We start from the raw sequence: 15237 nt of genomic DNA on the forward strand, positions 1-15237 counted from the left end.
CAACATTTTAGAGTATTCCTATGTCCAGTTGGACTCTGGCTCAGGCCAGGAGTCTCACGGGGGCAGGAGAGGGGCGCAGAAGGCAGCTAAAGGAGGGGGGGGGTGGGTTTGATGCTGTTTCCAGGCTGAGGATGCTCTGGAATTGGGGAAATATTGAAACCGCTCCGAATTAAAACCTCTCTGGCCCAGACTTTAAACCCCTCCCCCCGCAACGAGACCATGAAACCCTCAAACCGTTGCCAGATTTTACACAGGAAAGACAAAGGCACAGCGAAGGCTTGACTTGAGGATCTCTTTGAACCCCCTGCCCCTGTGGGACAGGATTCTGGCAGCCCCGGCCGCTGCTTCAGCAGGGACACGGTGGTATCTCAGAGGAAGCGGAGCTCCTTCCAAAGGAGGAGCGTGGCATATAGTGCTTTTCATGTTCCGGCCCTTGGGGAGGTCTCTGTTGGTGCTGTCTTGTGCCTTGGGCTTTAGCATGGATTGCTCAACCTGCCGGGCAAAATTAGATGAAATGTTTGCTCATCAGCGCAGCTAAAATACAGTTGTCTCTATCCAGCTCCATCTGCAGAGCCATTTGCAAGCCGGGGGATGGAGTTTGCATGCTGGGAGCGAGCTTGGGAATGGGCATCCCAAATTGTCTGGGAAATCAGGGGCATCTCAAAGGACGTCAAAGGGTCCCTGGGGCTGGCAGCAAGCGGAGGGAGCAAGCTGAGAAGGGAAAGGGTGGGGGGAAATCCAAATAACTGGGAACGGAGGAACATGAGGACCCGTGGGGAACTGAGAGAAATGAAGGGATGTCCCAGAGAGGGGGAGAGGAGTCACAGAGAGGCAGGGGAGAGAGGGAAGGTGGGGAAACAGCAAAGGGGCAGGAGGGGAGGCCCTGGTGCTGGCGTGGGGGTCGCTGCTGCCTTGGCAAAGGGGCTACGGCAGCCGTGCCCTCTGCACCTACCGTAAATCTCCACGTCATCATAGATGTCAGTGTCCCTACGAGGAAAAAGACGGGGTGCTGTGAGCAGTCTGGTCCCCCATGTCCCCACTGCCTCTCGATGCTGAGGCAAGGGCCGGCTCCTGCTGCCGCGTCCATCCCGTCTCTCCTAACGTGTCTACAGGCTCTGGTGTCCTCCACACAGCCCCCTTCGCCTCCTCCCAGCCTCATGCTCCCCCAACAGAGACGGGGTCCTCCAGCGTGGGGCGAGCATGGCTCTGGCCGCTCTCATGTTGCGCACGGATGGTGGCCCTGTCCTAGGGTGCCAGGAGCCACAGACCCGGCCGCACGGAGGGGCAGCACTAGCCTGTCACACTGTGCCACCAGCAGCATCTGAACAGTGTCTGGGCATGCGAGGGACCACAGGCTGGGGAGGGCTCACAGCGCCCCAGGAAGCTGCTCCCCGTGCCAGAACCTCTCCTGACGCCAGAACTGGCGGATTCCATCCCCAGGGTAACTAGCCGGTGTCACGCTTATGGTCACTGCCTGGGTTTTGAGTTGGCACTCAATGGCCAGGGCTGGTTTGGCACCGGGCACTCGCTGGGTAATTGCTACAGCTCGTGGAGTGTGGTAGGGGGGAAGGGGCTGGGAAAGAAATACTCACAGGTGTAGCATCACGGCCCGGGGCACGTAGCCATCTGCAACAGAGCGAGGAAAAGCACGTCAGGTTGTGCCAGGAGCCGGGGCACCAGCAGGGACTCGCCCCAGCACCTGCCCCTGCCCAGGACACGCAGGGTTTGGCAACGTCTTGCGGCCCCAGGGAGAGCGGGGGGCAAGGAGGAGCCTGGCTCTGGGAAGCCAAGCTGAACCCTCAGGAGGAATCTGTTCAGGGCAATGCCGGGAATGAGCCTGCCAGGCTGGGCGGCAGCTGGATGGAAAGAGCCTGATCCCTGTCTCTCTGGCTGAGGAATCTCCAGCCCATTTCACCTGAGCACCCTGCGGTGCAAACATGGCTTGTGGAGTCCGTGCTTAAGGCAAAGCCTGATGTGCCGGGCTGGTGGCCGAGAGGCTCCAGGAACTGCGGAGGCTTTTAGCAGAGGGAGACGACGAGCCCAGCTAACAGCAGAAACGCTGGTGCCAAGCGGGAGGAAGAGCAGGACGTTTGTGCAAAGAGCAGTGGGAACATCTGAGACCCAGGGTATAGGCCAGGTCTGCGTTACAGCAAGGGGATGTCTCCTGCCGTCTACTGGGGTGCATGCACATGAAGAAACTTGTTCCCGAAGCTTTGTGTGCTGTGATCCCGGCTGCGGGCAAAGCCTCAGCCCCCCCAGACTTACACCTCCTCTGGCTGTTTCGGCAGAGGATTTGCTCCTGATTTGTAAACTGAATGACATCAAGAATTTCTCCTCGTCTCAGCGGCAGGTTCTTCCCTCCGCCCCTCTTCTCCGTCGCTGCGGGGTCCACCATCATCTGAGTCAGGACGTTGATGCTTCCTTCGAACTGAAACACAAACAGCAGCGCTGCAGCCCGGCAGTCGGCCCAGGGGAGCGGGAGCTGGGCAGCTCTGACCACTCTCCCTTCTTGGAGAACACAGATCCCTCTCCAGCCAAACGGTCCGTGGGACTGGTCTGATCTGGGGATGTTTCGGTGGGGAACAGGACAGGGGTGACCTGGGTATCGGCTGGTCCCTGCAGAGCACAGCTCCTCTCTGCCGTTGCGTCGCGCCCTTCCCAGGAGGTAAGGGAGAGCTCAGAGCGAGAAGCAATTGCTCGTTGCTGCTCACCTTGAATTTCTTCTGAAAATCCCTGTCTGCCTTCTCTTCCTTCTTGCATTCTTTGAGTGTCATTGGCTTCATCTTCCGGGAGACTTGGGCTTCTCTGCAGAGTTGTTGTGAGTCACAGGAAAGCTCAGGCGGCCCCAGGTGAAAGCTCTGCTCCCTCCCTCCCTCTTCTCCCGCCCCGGCTGCCGCCCCCTCACATTTCCCCGCACCAGCTCTCCCCCAGCGCTCCAAGGTGCCTCCCTCCAGGACTGCTGGGGCCCTCAGGCCAGGTTTAAACCTGCCACTTGTGCTCTTCACCACCGACATTTCTATTGCAAGACCAGCAGGGAGCATTAAACCACCAGCTTTGTCAAAGCAGCAAGGAACCCTGGCCACTTTGGGACCCTTAGAAAGAGTAAAAAACCCTGTTACCTCTGCGCAGCTGCCGGCAAAACAACCCTGTGAGAGGCTCGACCAGCACCTTCACCTGTAAAACCAAGCCCCAGGAGAGGTGCTGCTGTGAGGCTGCTATAAGGCGTAGACACCCGCTGAAACAGGACACAAGACTGTAACAGCAGCAGGTCCTCCTGGCACCAAACCCTGAGTTTGCCCCCTTAGCGCGGGGGGCGGGGGGGGGATCAGGGTTTCCCGTGACCATTTCCAAGGCAGCAGAAAAATCCATCACCCTCCTGTGCATGGGAGCAGTGGGCTCAGCGCGGGCTCTGCTGCTGCCCGTGGCTAATCAGGGTCTGGAGGTTCTCTGAGCTGCAGTGCTCACCCCCACCGGCATCCCAGCCCCTCCTGTACCCACCTCCTCCAGGGCGAGGATACACTGGTGGCCGGGACATGGCGGGCAGCATAAAGCCTTGGCCTCTCCTGAGGATCCCAACAGGCTCTACATCATCATATATCTCATCTTCAGCCCTGTGACGAGGCAGAGAGGGGTTAGGGAGCTCTGTTGCAGCCCATGAAGGACAACACACTGCGCCGCGGGAGCCGCCTGCACAAGGTGCTGTCCCACACCAGGCTCCAGGGGCAGGCACAAAAACCCAAGGGCCTTCTTGCTGTTCCCTCTCGTGCCCTTTCCGCTGGGTCGGGACAGCCTGGAAGCCACCTGGAATAAAAGTGCCGCCTCAGTCCTTACCCCGTTACACTCGTAGCATCCTGTGGTGGGAACCGCGATGGGGCTGACGCAACATATCCTGGTTTCAGGTAACCTATGGTAAAAAGAGGAATGGGAGGGAGCAAGAGAGGGATTATTGCACATTTTCTCCTTGACTCTGTCACCCACACAGGGGGTCAGAGGCACCCTGGGCTGGATTTAGTGCAGAGGGCTGCGGGGAGCTAGAACTGACTGCGCATCTGGATCCAGAGAGGTGTTTTCACTCCATGGCCCATCTGCGGGTTTTCTTTCCTTTTCTTTCCTCCCTTTTCCACACCGGGGCACGGCTCATTGGGGAACTCTCTGGGGAGCTTTATTTTCCCATTCTTACGTCCCTAATGCTATTTGCTCCCTGGACCGGTGACGAAAGGGGAGGGGGAAGAGGCCAAAATGGTTATTTTGCATGAAACCCCTAAACTGCAGATCTGTACCAGAGTCAGGGCAAGTCCTACGTATCTCCATGTGCTCAGGAGCATCATCACCCAGAACACGCTGCTGCGCCCGGTATGATCATACCTACATCCCTGCTAAGATTTTTATCACCAGCCTCATAGCTCTCGGCAGCCTGGTCAGCCAGACCAACCAACAACTGTCATGAAGATCCGCGGTACGACATAGCCATTCTGCTGGGTTATTGTACCGAGTAACGCGCAATCATATACCAGGCCCTAAAAATTGTAAGATTGCCTTAAAAACCAACAAAAATAACCAAGTCAGGGTGGGGGTGTAATTCTAGATGTTCAAACCTGCTTCAGTACCCGTGACACAAATAAAGACTTGAAAACTGGTAGTTTGTAGGACAACGCGGAGAGCAGATCACTCCCTCCTCTGCCAGGGCTACTCAGCCCAGGGCTGGGGCTAGTCTTGGTGGGTGGGCACCTCCCAGCACAACGGCATGGCCGGGCCTGAGAAAGGCCTCTGAGCACTAATACAGTAATAATAATGTCTTATAACAACAACATAAACCAGCTAAGTTTTGCAGTTCTTATATGGAAAGGAAGAGAAGCTCTACTCTCATGGTTGCCCTCCACCCTGCGGCTATGGCATGAGTTGGTTAATAAGGAACAGTCCTTTAAATGGGGTGGTGAACAAGAACTTAGAGGAGTTGAGAAAGAAACAGGATTTGAAACAAGTTTCATCACCCAGAGTGTGGATTAGCAGAGTGGCAGCTCTTAGAAACCAACAAACTTGCCTAGATCTGGAAGGCCACTGTGGAGCGTGGCAGGGCTCATGCCGAACGGAGAACCACCACGTCCAAGAGGCACCAAGCCCTGCATCCCATGGACTGACAGTAAGGAGGGCATGCCAAGCCAGCACCATGGCTCCAGGGGCCATAGCTCCGGCTGGGCTGGGGAGCCTTGGCACCTCCCTCAGGCTTAGAGGAGCACGGTGTTGCAGACAACGTGCTGCCAGCTTCAAAGAGCCTCAGCCCCTTGGCCAAAGGGTGTGTAAGTGCTTCTTGCCCATGGGATGGAGACCAGCTCTGTTCCTCACCAATCAGGCTTGTCTGCTCTTACAGCCACACAGGGTGGACTGGTTGGAAAGGACCTCTGGAGTGTCATCTAACCTCCTGCTCAGAGCAGGGCTGGCCTCAAGGCTAGAGCAGGTTGTTTAGGGCCTCATCCAGGTGACGACCAAATATCTCCAAGGATGGAGATACCCATCTCCCTGGCGCCTGCCACAGGGCCGCACCACTCTTACAGGAAAGAGCCTTCTCCTAATATCTAACTGGAATTTCCCCTACTGCAGCTCATGCCCATCGCCTCCGGTCCTGCTCCTGGGCACCTCTGGGAAGAGCCTTGCTCCATCTTGTCCTCCCGTTAGGTAGCTGTGGGCACTGAGAGGATCTCCTCTCCGCTCGCTCTCCTCCCGGCCAAACAAGCCTGGGTCTCGGCCTCTTTCCCCACGTGCTCCAGCCCCGAGACATCTTAGTGCCCTGCACTGGGCTGACTCCAGTTTCTCAGCATCCCTCATGTTACTTACTGCAACCCTACACAGCAAGTGCCCCAGAGCCTGATACCTGTCCCCAGCCAGGGACAGGGCACTTAGTGACCTTTGTTTCTTCACCCCGTGTCCTTCTCTCTCATTTCTTTCCGCATGCTATGCCTATAAGAGCCCCTTTGGCATTACCAGCCCCCACCTCTCCATCAGCCCCCCCTAGTATTTCCATCTCCCAGAAGGTCCAGACTGTGACTGGGGAGATTTTCCTTCCTGAATGAACAGCATCCTTCTCTGGGGGACTTGCAGGTGCCTGGCCGTACCGGGCTGAGCGCTCCTTGGTGGCTCTGTGGCAGGACGAGCGGGTGTCGCAGGACGTGCAGCTGCGCCAAACTTTTCCAGATCCACGACGGGAGGGCGCCTGGGCTTGGCCGGCCTCGCTCCCAGCACCTTGACGTGTGGCAACGGCTTCCTCCGAGGCACAGCTGGGTGCCCTGTCCCGGGGGGGCTTCCCGCAGCGGCCAGGGAGGCTGCAACAGCTGGGCCTTTGGCAGGAACTGCTGGAGAACCCTTGTCTTTGGCAAGTGGCCGTGTCTGCTGGGCTGGGTTTCTCCGGGGAGGAACGGAGGTGGCTCCCACCTCCTTGTTCAATGCATCTCCTCCTTCTGGCTTTGCAGGGGCTGAGGGGAAGCTGGTGTCTTGAGCAGTCCCCTTCTTCAGTTGCGTCATCCATCCCGGGGTCTCACGGATGGGATGAGGAGGTGAGCGCTGTCCCACACTCTGACCTTTACTGTGAGATGGAGAAGCCCTGCTGAAGTCCACCCTTCTGGTCTGGGGGGTCTCGGGAGGTGGCTCACCCTTGGAGCCCAGCGCGGGGGTCTGTCCCAGCTCCGTTGCAGGGAGTGCTGCAGAGTGACTCTCCGGCCAGCCGCCTGCTTTGGGAGGGTCTTTCCTGTTCCCTTGGAGCTTTGCCCGTAGGTGCCTCACCACAGCCTCTTTCCCCTCCAGATGTGTCTGCAACCATTAAGAAAAGCTCCAGTTAAAACATCAGGGAGAAAAACAAGTCAAAGGGTGCCCTGGGGAGTGCAGTGTTCCTTCAACATGGCCTGACACTAAGCCTCCTCCATGAAACGCGGTCTTTGCTCAAAGCAGTCCTGGAGCGTGCCTCAAAAACCAACACTGGGCTGCACCAGATCGGGAACAGGTCCCACCACCACGGGGGCATCCAGAGGAGTTTCATGGAGTCTTTTGATCTAATCCACCCTCATCCACTACCAGCGACCACCAAAACAGAGGGATGGGGTGGGGGATTATACCCTACTAGTAGCAAAGCTCCTGAGGGCAGAATTCGAGATCTAGAGACTGCCCAGGGCTCAGACGGGAGCAGTCAGCCTTGCGCTGGTCCCGCTTCCCATCAAGTCCACGGTGAACCCAGGGCAGTCGGGCAGCAGTTGGTGGGGGAGACCACACAGAGCCATCAGGATTCCTCCCTGGAAGAAAACCCAGGATGGTGCTGCTGAAACTCATCCTGCCAAAGCCTGCGTGCAAATAAGGTGAGGAGGCAGCAGATCTGCCCTACTTTTCTGACCAGTGCGTTTCCTGTGCTGCTCACATCGCGCACACGTGAACTGGGACACGCTGGCCCCAGTTCTCCCCGGTTTCCTGAGTGACCAAAAAGCACCTTTTTCTGAAGCCTCCAGAGAAAGGCTGCCAGGAGGAGTCTGGACCACTTTTGGAAGAAGAGTGCCAGGTTTGAGATACGGCACAAAACTCAGGTGGGATGGGGTTTCATTTTTCCTAAGCTTCTGAGATGGACCTGATGAGACGCGAGGGATCATCTTGTCCTCCCCCATCTTTCTCCCACCCCCTTGTCTCCAGATCACAGTGTCCCTTTGCACCAGAGCTGCCTGCCTCACTTGCCCTCGGCAAACCATAGGCTTTGATTCTGAAGTTCCCCTCCATCTGGGATTTCAGTTTGGGTTTGTGCTTGCGTAATCTTTTGCTTTCACAACAGAAGGGCTAGCATGCAAAGAAGCTAGCGCAATATTTTTAGACATAAGTGCTCAAATGTATCTGTACCTAAATAAGTGCAAGTTCCCCTCGCATCCCCGGGCAGTCACCCTAATTTCCCTGGTAAACGCTGCAAACGCAGCACTCTGAGAATAGCCTGTGGTAAAGCAGTGTGAATTTGCCGCTTCCTGCACACCAGGCAGTGGGGTTTTTCACTCAAACTAGTGACAAAAAAAAAATCAACTTTTTCCAGATTCCCAAACGTGCCGCTGGGATTTTCGACACTTGAATGATTCACAGGTTTGTAACCATCGGTTTTGGAGCTGTTCCATGAGCTGGAACTTGCACAGAGCCCCCAGAGGTACCTGTGGGATACAGCACCATGATCAATTCCAGCTTTTTCAACACATTTTGCACTGGTGGGTGCTCTCCTGGACTCAGTGGCAGAGTGTGGCCTCCTCCTCTTTCGCAGATTTTATATCCAGCCCAACGTCACCCAACAAATCTCGCAGTGAGCCCAGGAACTGGTCAGAGACCTCTGACCAGCTCTGATGTACAGGAGGACTTTATCTTCCAGCAGCAGCGAGGATCTCGGCAGGATCCAGCCCCTCACAAGGACACTGCCAAAGCCTTTCCAAGCAGGAGACACAACTCCGCTCCCCACGCCCCTTCCCCAGGTCCAGTGCAGCCCAGGTCCGGTTCTTACTCACCATTTTCCATCAGCCGATGCTTTCCTGCGTGCTCACCTCCTTTCTAAAGGCCACCGAAGGCACGCAAGCAGAAGGGCTTGTGCAAGGCAAGCCTCTCTGAAGTCCCCCTCCCCTGAAATCAGAAGTTCTTTCCTAACGTTTGGTGAGAAGTTGTGTGCAACGCCAGGAAGTCGCTGTAGCCTGACTGTGAAACAGCCTGAGGAGGAGGAGGAGGAAGAGGAGGAGGAGGAGGAGCAGCTCTTGGTGCACCGCTAGTTTGGACTCTGCTGCTGTTGGGAAGCTTGAAACCACCAAGCCCTGCTGCCCTTAGGAGTCTCATTCAGAAAAGAGCCTGGAGTTCAGGAGTGACTCCGGGATGCAAGGGATGGGCCACTGCAAGGACCGGGAGGGCGGGTTATGTTCTCATCTGGTGGTGGCTGATGTGAACCCACTGCAGGTCAGGTCTTCCAAGCCCCACGGGACCTGCAGAGGCTGGAGGCGATTCGCAGGAGTCGCATGGCAAAACCAGCATGGCCCCACGCGGCCAAGCTCTGCAGGAGCGCAGGAGGGCTGAGGAGAGGGCTATGGCTTCCAGCGTAACCAAAAACAGGGGAAATGTGCTCCGTTGAGGAGCCAAGCTCTGCCGGGAAGCAGGGGAAGTGCTCTGCGTGGCGTGGTGTCGCGTTGGGCCATCTCTGTGTTGAAACGTCCCGGTTTCACCCTTTATTGCCTCAGAGGCTGGAAAAGCGCGAGCGGGTGAGTCAAGCCCCATGGCAGGGACGTCCTGCCAACTGCGGGCAGGCGCTGATGTCCCTGCCCTGCGGTGGCCTGTCCCCCCAGCCCTCTGGGATGATGTCTCACCAGCAGTGCCCGTGGTGGCTCCTGCCCACAGGTGGTTTTAGGGATAAGACAGTGCATGGAGGAGGTGGGGAAGGCTGAGACAGGCATGTGTTGGCCAAGGGTAGTCCCTGGGGGAGTCCTGTGGGGGGTGGCGGGTGCCCAAGGTGGGCACTGGAGGGTTTGATCCCACCAGCAGAGACAGGATGGAGACAGGGGTGTCGGGAGGTCCCACACCAACCTGCGGGGTGCCAGCACGGGGTCACAGGGCCGGAGGTGACTGGAGCGGTGGGTCCCCATCACCGCCTGCCCCACTGCTCCAGCGCCGCTGCCCGGGGAGGGCAGCGCCCTGTTTGGGGGTGACGGAGGCTGAAGGGCCGCCCTCGGGTGACAAGGGGTGCCGGGGAGGCTCCAATGGCCATCTTGGAGGAGGACAGGGACGATGGGGGAGCCTCAAGGCCCGTGTTGCAAGGACGGGGGCGGGGGCGGGGTGAGTCCCCCGGCTCCGGGGCAGCCCGGCTCCCGGCACCGCCGCTCCGGAGGCTGCAGGCTCCGCCGCGCCGAGACTCCGCCGCCGGGCCGGGCCCTCCCCCGCCTCCCCCCGTCCCCTCCCAGCGGCGGCCCCGCGCAGGCGCGGCCCAGGGCGCGGGATGGCGGCGGCGGCGGGGGCCGTGCCGGTGCCGGTGCCGGTGGTGGGCGCGGAGGCGGCGGGGCCGGGGGAGGAAGCGGCGGGCGCGGGGCCGCCGGGGCCGGCCCGCCTGGCCCGGCTGCCGCTGGCGCGGGTGAAGGCGCTGGTGAAGGCGGACCCGGACGTCAGCCTGGCCAGCCAGGAGGCCGTCTTCGTCCTGGCGCGAGCCACGGTGAGGGGCGGCGGCAGCGGGCGGCTGGCGCGGGAGGCCCGGCGGGCGGGCAGGCGGCCCGGGGCGGCGGTGAGGCCGCGCAACCCCGCGGCCGCGCCGGGCCCCGCCGGAGGGGAGCGCTGGGCCGCGCCGGGCGCGCCTGGAGGCCCTGCCAAGCAGCAGCCCCCGGCGCCGCGCTCGGTGTCGGTGGAGCCGCTCAATCAGCTTTTTCTAAGAGGCTTTTTTGGGTTTTGGTTTTGTTTTGTTTTGTTTTGGAGGGTTTGAGGGGTTTCCTCTGCCAACCGGCGCCTCGGCCCGTCAGCAGGCAGAGCCGCCGAGGGGAGCTGGGCGCCCGGTCCGAGCTCTCCCGGTGGGAAGCCGGACGGGAGCCCCGGGCCCTGCGCCCCTCGATCCCCCTGGAAGCGGCCCGGCGGCGGGGCCGGTGCCGGGTTTGCTCGGCCCCGAGCAGGGGGTCCCGGCAAAGCCTGCCCGCGGGACGCGGCTGTGGAACCCAGCTCCCAGGGCAGCGCCAGGGCTTTGCTCTCTGCCTGCTCGGGTGGATTTCCAGCCCGCCCTGATGGCACGTTGAGGGTCTGTGATTTGCAACGCGTACCAGAGGGGTTTTTCCTCCTTTGGAGAGTGTCTCGCATCGCACAGACGAGGTGTGTTTGTGGGATGGCCTTGGCGTCCTGCGAGAGAACCGGTGCATGGACTCCTGTCCCTGCCTTTCGGCATCTTCCCGCTGTAACTCCTAGCCCTGCTGCTGGGCATCTGCTTCCCGCAGCTGAAGGACCCGCTTGGTGGCACACGAGGACAGTCCTGCTCAATCCACTCCCCCCCTGCGCGCAGGACACCTTTCCTCCTTCAGAAGGTGCCCTGGGAGCAGCTGGTCTCCAAGATGCATTCAGAGGAACCATCTGTGTCCAATACACTCTTGGCGTTCTCTCCTCCCGTGTTACTTCTCATCTGCATCACTGTCCAACAATTCCATTTGTCATTTTCAGCCTGAAGTCTTGTAGAACCTTTCCTTTCCTCAGGATATTCTCCTTCCCTTTCTCATCACCTGTGTGAAACTGTCTTATTTTTGCTTTGCAGGAGTTGTTTGTTGAAACCATAGCCAAAGATGCTTATGTGTACGCTCAGCAAGGGAAAAGGAAAACTCTGCAGAGAAAAGACCTGGGTACGAGAGCATATTCTGTGCTATCCTTAGCAAAGGGTTGCTGGGACGGAAGGATTTTTCCACCTGTCCTGGTGTGATGAAGCAATCGTAGGTGCTTCTCTTTCTCTGAGGATGGGAGAGAAAAACTTTTCTTCTACCAAATAATACGCTAATAATTTCACACACCAGCTCCAGAACAAGTAAACCTCTTTGAAATGGGTTGCTGTACCATGATGTAATTTCAAATGCTGCTGTTTGAGGCAGATGCAAATACGGAGTTGGTTTATCTATGTTAATTTTTCAATTTGCTTTGCAGATAATGCCATTGAAGCTATTGATGAATTCGCTTTTTTGGAAGGTGAGTTTCTACGTGGTTTCACTTGGTTTCAGTTTTTCGTGTAATCTGCTGCTTGGGAGAGAAGGAATTTAATCATTTGCAGAGCCCTCTGTTTCCTCTGATTAATTATACTTCTTCAATAATTAATAGTGTAACTTGTTATGCCTCTCTCTGAGAGGTGAAACACAAATCAAGTGGACCCTGGGACACATACAGTACTTATTAGATTTGGTTTTACTTATGTGTGATTTGCTTAAACTTTAAAAAGTTACTGCATATTCCTTTGGCAGTTTGTAAACAAGTTTCATTTGTTCACATAACTGCATTTCCGATTCCTGAGACTATAATTATTTTATTTCATTTTCAGGTACTTTGGACTGAGCTGGACGGAGACGGCGCTCTCTGGAGAAAAAGGCTGCCAGAGATGGACATGGGGTGGAAACCAGGACACAGAGTTCAAAAACAGTTCCTAGAATTGAGGCGCTGAGATGGCAACCATAATATTTTGTATAAAGTTTAAGTTGTTGTAAGTTCTTTATTTAAAATGCATATTTTTTCATAAATATTTTGTATGTCACTTACCTGCGCCCTGCCGCCGGGGTGCAGACTGCTCTCCAGTTTTGGCCAGGTCACACGGTGGTTGCTCGGAGAAGCGGTTCCTGCCTCTCCAGGTACTCGGCAGCACCGCAGAGCTGGGAACGGAGAGTGGCTTGGCTCAGATCCCCAGGCATAGGGATATTTTTTTTTTATGGAAATGTATTTTTCTTTGTATATGTTTGTTTCTTGGCTGAACACAATTAAACTTGTATGGTTTTTTTGGTTGAACAGCTGTCCCAGTTTCTCCCCTGTGCTGCTGGGACAAAGGGGATGGTGTTCCTGTAGCACTGTAGTAAACGGCAGGGTTTGGAAAGGATGCCTTCTAATAATAGCATTTTGCTTTTGCTAATTGTTTCTTCGAGGCCTCTGTCCCAGCGAAGTCCAGCTGTCCTCCAGGAACGATGTATGAGCTCCAGGGAGACTTGGCTTGTTCCTAGGGGTGTACGGCTTCCATAAATTTCTGTGATTGCTGCACCTGTAATTGTAGCAAAAAAAAAAACCCCACAACCCAACCCCCCAAACCCTTATTTTGGATGCCAGAGTGGTGTCAGATGCATTACACTGCCATCACTGTTCTCTTGTGTGCTCTCATTCCTGAATCTGGCCAAAAAAATTCTCTGGGAATTGGATCTAGTCCCTGCCACGTGCACTTGGCCAAGCTGGTGCAGAGATCAGAACTTCTGTAGTTTGGAGCCACATGCAGCACGTGTTCAGGACGTACTGCTGCCCTCGACCGGCGTGTCTGTGAGAGTCCCTTGGGGCACACAACATTCTCTGTGCCGCTGCTGTTTCCAGGACTCAGCAGACTGGTACTTTCTTACGTGTATTTAACAAGCTAGAAAAGAAAAGATGCCTCTTCTTGGCTCTGCGGCTCAGTCACACTGAAAAGGCAAAACCAGAGCACAGGCCTCTGCGTACTCGTGGCGAACACACTGACGTGTCTGAGTCCTACTGCGTTGCCATCGCTGTCAAAGGGCCAGCTCTGTCTCGGTTTGGTGTTGCAGAGGGACAAAGTGGGGTTGTCCCTAGATAAGGTCACTGAATGCAATGAGTGAGGATGAAGGATGCATGTTCATCTCAAATGAGGGGACTTGAAAGTGACTCCAAGTCACCACAAACTTAATCAGTTTGGAAGTGGCAGTAAGAACAAAGACCCCCAAGGGAGCTTCCCCAGGCTGGGAGCAAAACCAGTGGCTCTCAAGAAACACTTCGAAGTTTGCTGGATGCCTGATCCCTGTAGACACGTGGTAGGAGACGTGCCATCAGAGTCCTGGCTGATTAGGTGTTTGTGAGATCATAATCTGGAGACATTTGCCGGCGATACGCGAGCCCGTTTGTCTCTGAGCTGTTCACCTTCTCGCCTGCTGAGGGAGGGCCCGGTATAAGTATCAGAGATAGTAGGCACCTTTTTGTGTTTCCCAAGGTGCAGTATGCAGGACTCACTAGCTGCAGTCTTCTTCACAGGGTTCTTGCATGCTCCCATCTTTGCCAGTGAGTTCCTTTTTCCTTCTCGTTGTCTTTGGCGCTGCTTTGGCCTCTTGCATAGGAGAGAAAAGGGCTTGTGTGTGGTGTGGGGCCTAGCAATTTAAATGAAATTCTGTGCTTTATTACCTTATTCTAATCCAATCGTCCACGTTTTGGCTCACCATCAGTGTCTCCAGGTAGCCTCTCCCCATGCAGTAACGCGGCCGCTCGTTAATTTTCTGAGGTAGGTGTTCTAATAAGCCAACTGGAATACACCTGCAATGGAACGCAACGGCGCTGTGTGCTATTGTTCAAGTGACACAGGCTTGCTGGGGTAAAGCTCCTCTCGGCTCCTCTCACCTGCACAGGAACGAGAGCCATTCCAGCAGGAACTTCCTGGTCTTCTCCACTCCCTGAGTATCCGACCCCCAGTGCTCAAGGCCACAGTTGGTGAAGTCTTTGAGGATATCAAATCTCTCGCTGGAGGAGATATCCCAGTGTCTCTGCTCCTTCATTTCAGTGAAAAGCCACAGTGTGATGAGTGCCCCTCTGGAGACAAAAGGAAACGTGCTTTGTTATTCCCGTGACTGATGCTTCTGAAGACGCCAACTCATTTAAGAGACCTTCCAGCACTTATTTGCCAGCCAATGCTGCTCTAATTTCCAATTTCAATAGGAAGCTGCCGTTAGTTCCCACAGACGCAAACTGATTTTACCAAGTTTTAAAGCGTAGTTTTGCCAAGAGGAAACTTCTCGTGTGTTTAGGTCTTTTTTTAAATTCCTTTTTTACTCTTGCACCAATAGAGCTCAGAAGCAAAGGGGAAACACAGGCACTTGCCTTGCAATCAGAATTCCCGACACACCCATCTGCATGGCCCGATCAGCATCTTCGTAAGACAAAACATCACCGTTTCCTGTCCGGAAGGAAGGGAGAAGGCAGAGGTCAAAGCGCTACACGAGGACAAGTCACAATGAGTTAATGCAGGCATGGGATAAAACTCAAAATGGACACAGGGTCCAAAAGCCAAATTGTCCAAAGAGGCCCCGGGGCTCTGCATCTGACTTTGGCTCCGCTATTAGCAGAAAGCAGTAAAAGGCAGTACGCCGCTGGTCAAAGGTGTTTGAAAGAGCTGCTCAGCTGTGGGGAAGGGTAAGGTCACCCACACATCGTGCTCTGGGCTGACAGGCAAGCGGAGTTCCCCGGGCACCACCCACCAAGCTCACGCCACAGCCAGGATCCCTGGACCGTGACCATGGACGCTCCCCACTCCCGGACCTTGGGGATTCTTTTAGGAGCCACATTACTCTTTTCTTGCACCCCCGTCCATACCTTCGCAGCCCGTGGGACGTCCAGCACCTGCAGACATGGGAGAGGGAGGCCAGGCTGAGGCAGGAGTCGGCCCCATCAGCTCATCCCCCGCTGCCGGCAGGTGCTCCGACCCACCGAGTTCATCCCTCGGACGATCTGTTCAAACTTGCTGGACCGAGTCATCCGAGCACAGCCTCCTCCCTGGGAGAC

At 56.2% G+C, this 15237-nt stretch overlaps 3 protein-coding genes across 3 annotated transcripts; 1 reads left to right on the forward strand and 2 right to left on the reverse strand.

Annotated features, from left to right (window-relative positions):
- Positions 1-232: 232 nt before the first annotated feature.
- On the reverse strand, positions 233-8970 carry PRAM1 (PML-RARA regulated adaptor molecule 1). Its single transcript, XM_074565668.1, has 10 exons — positions 8508-8970; positions 6111-6801; positions 3832-3904; positions 3499-3611; positions 3120-3174; positions 2712-2805; positions 2266-2428; positions 1593-1626; positions 953-987; positions 233-492 (listed from the first exon to the last, which is right to left on the reverse strand). Exons 1-10 carry the CDS (start codon positions 8508-8510, stop codon positions 488-490), a joined length of 1266 nt encoding a protein of 421 aa, XP_074421769.1. The 5' UTR covers positions 8511-8970; the 3' UTR covers positions 233-487.
- Positions 8971-9934: 964 nt separating this feature from the next.
- On the forward strand, positions 9935-12483 carry POLE4 (DNA polymerase epsilon 4, accessory subunit). Its single transcript, XM_074566140.1, has 4 exons — positions 9935-10183; positions 11258-11342; positions 11638-11679; positions 12026-12483. Exons 1-4 carry the CDS (start codon positions 9974-9976, stop codon positions 12037-12039), a joined length of 351 nt encoding a protein of 116 aa, XP_074422241.1. The 5' UTR covers positions 9935-9973; the 3' UTR covers positions 12040-12483.
- Positions 12427-14626, reverse strand: LOC141734400 (tRNA-dihydrouridine(47) synthase [NAD(P)(+)]-like). The gene is made up of 3 exons (XM_074566139.1): positions 14557-14626; positions 14080-14268; positions 12427-13995 (listed from the first exon to the last, which is right to left on the reverse strand). Exons 1-3 carry the CDS (start codon positions 14589-14591, stop codon positions 13863-13865), a joined length of 357 nt encoding a protein of 118 aa, XP_074422240.1. The 5' UTR covers positions 14592-14626; the 3' UTR covers positions 12427-13862.
- Between the last annotated feature and the right edge of the window lie 611 nt (positions 14627-15237).

Source organism: Larus michahellis, chromosome 23 (genome assembly GCF_964199755.1).
Source record: "Larus michahellis chromosome 23, bLarMic1.1, whole genome shotgun sequence".
Taxonomy (NCBI): domain Eukaryota; kingdom Metazoa; phylum Chordata; class Aves; order Charadriiformes; family Laridae; genus Larus; species Larus michahellis.

Bases quoted from the DNA above. Each gene is read 5' to 3' on its own strand.
- LOC141734400 (XM_074566139.1), bottom strand. From the start codon at position 14,591: ATGCAGATGGGTGTGTCGGGAATTCTGATTGCAAG. The intron at 14,269-14,556 runs GCAAGTGCCTGT...TTTTGTCTCCAG, and splicing joins TCGGGAATTCTGATTGCAAG to AGGGGCACTCATCACACTGT. The intron at 13,996-14,079 runs GTGAGAGGAGCC...GTTCCATTGCAG, and splicing joins TGGCTCTCGTTCCTGTGCAG to GTGTATTCCAGTTGGCTTAT.
- PRAM1 (XM_074565668.1), bottom strand. The intron at 3,612-3,831 runs GTAAGGACTGAG...GCCTCGTCACAG, and splicing joins GATGCTACGAGTGTAACGGG to GGCTGAAGATGAGATATATG. The intron at 988-1,592 runs GTGAGTATTTCT...TTTTCCTCGTAG, and splicing joins CGGGCCGTGATGCTACACCT to GGACACTGACATCTATGATG.
- POLE4 (XM_074566140.1), top strand. From the start codon at position 9,974: ATGGCGGCGGCGGCGGGGGCCGTGCCGGTGCCGGTGCCGGTGGTGGGC. The intron at 10,184-11,257 runs GTGAGGGGCGGC...TTTGCTTTGCAG, and splicing joins TCGTCCTGGCGCGAGCCACG to GAGTTGTTTGTTGAAACCAT. The intron at 11,343-11,637 runs GTACGAGAGCAT...TTTGCTTTGCAG, and splicing joins TCTGCAGAGAAAAGACCTGG to ATAATGCCATTGAAGCTATT.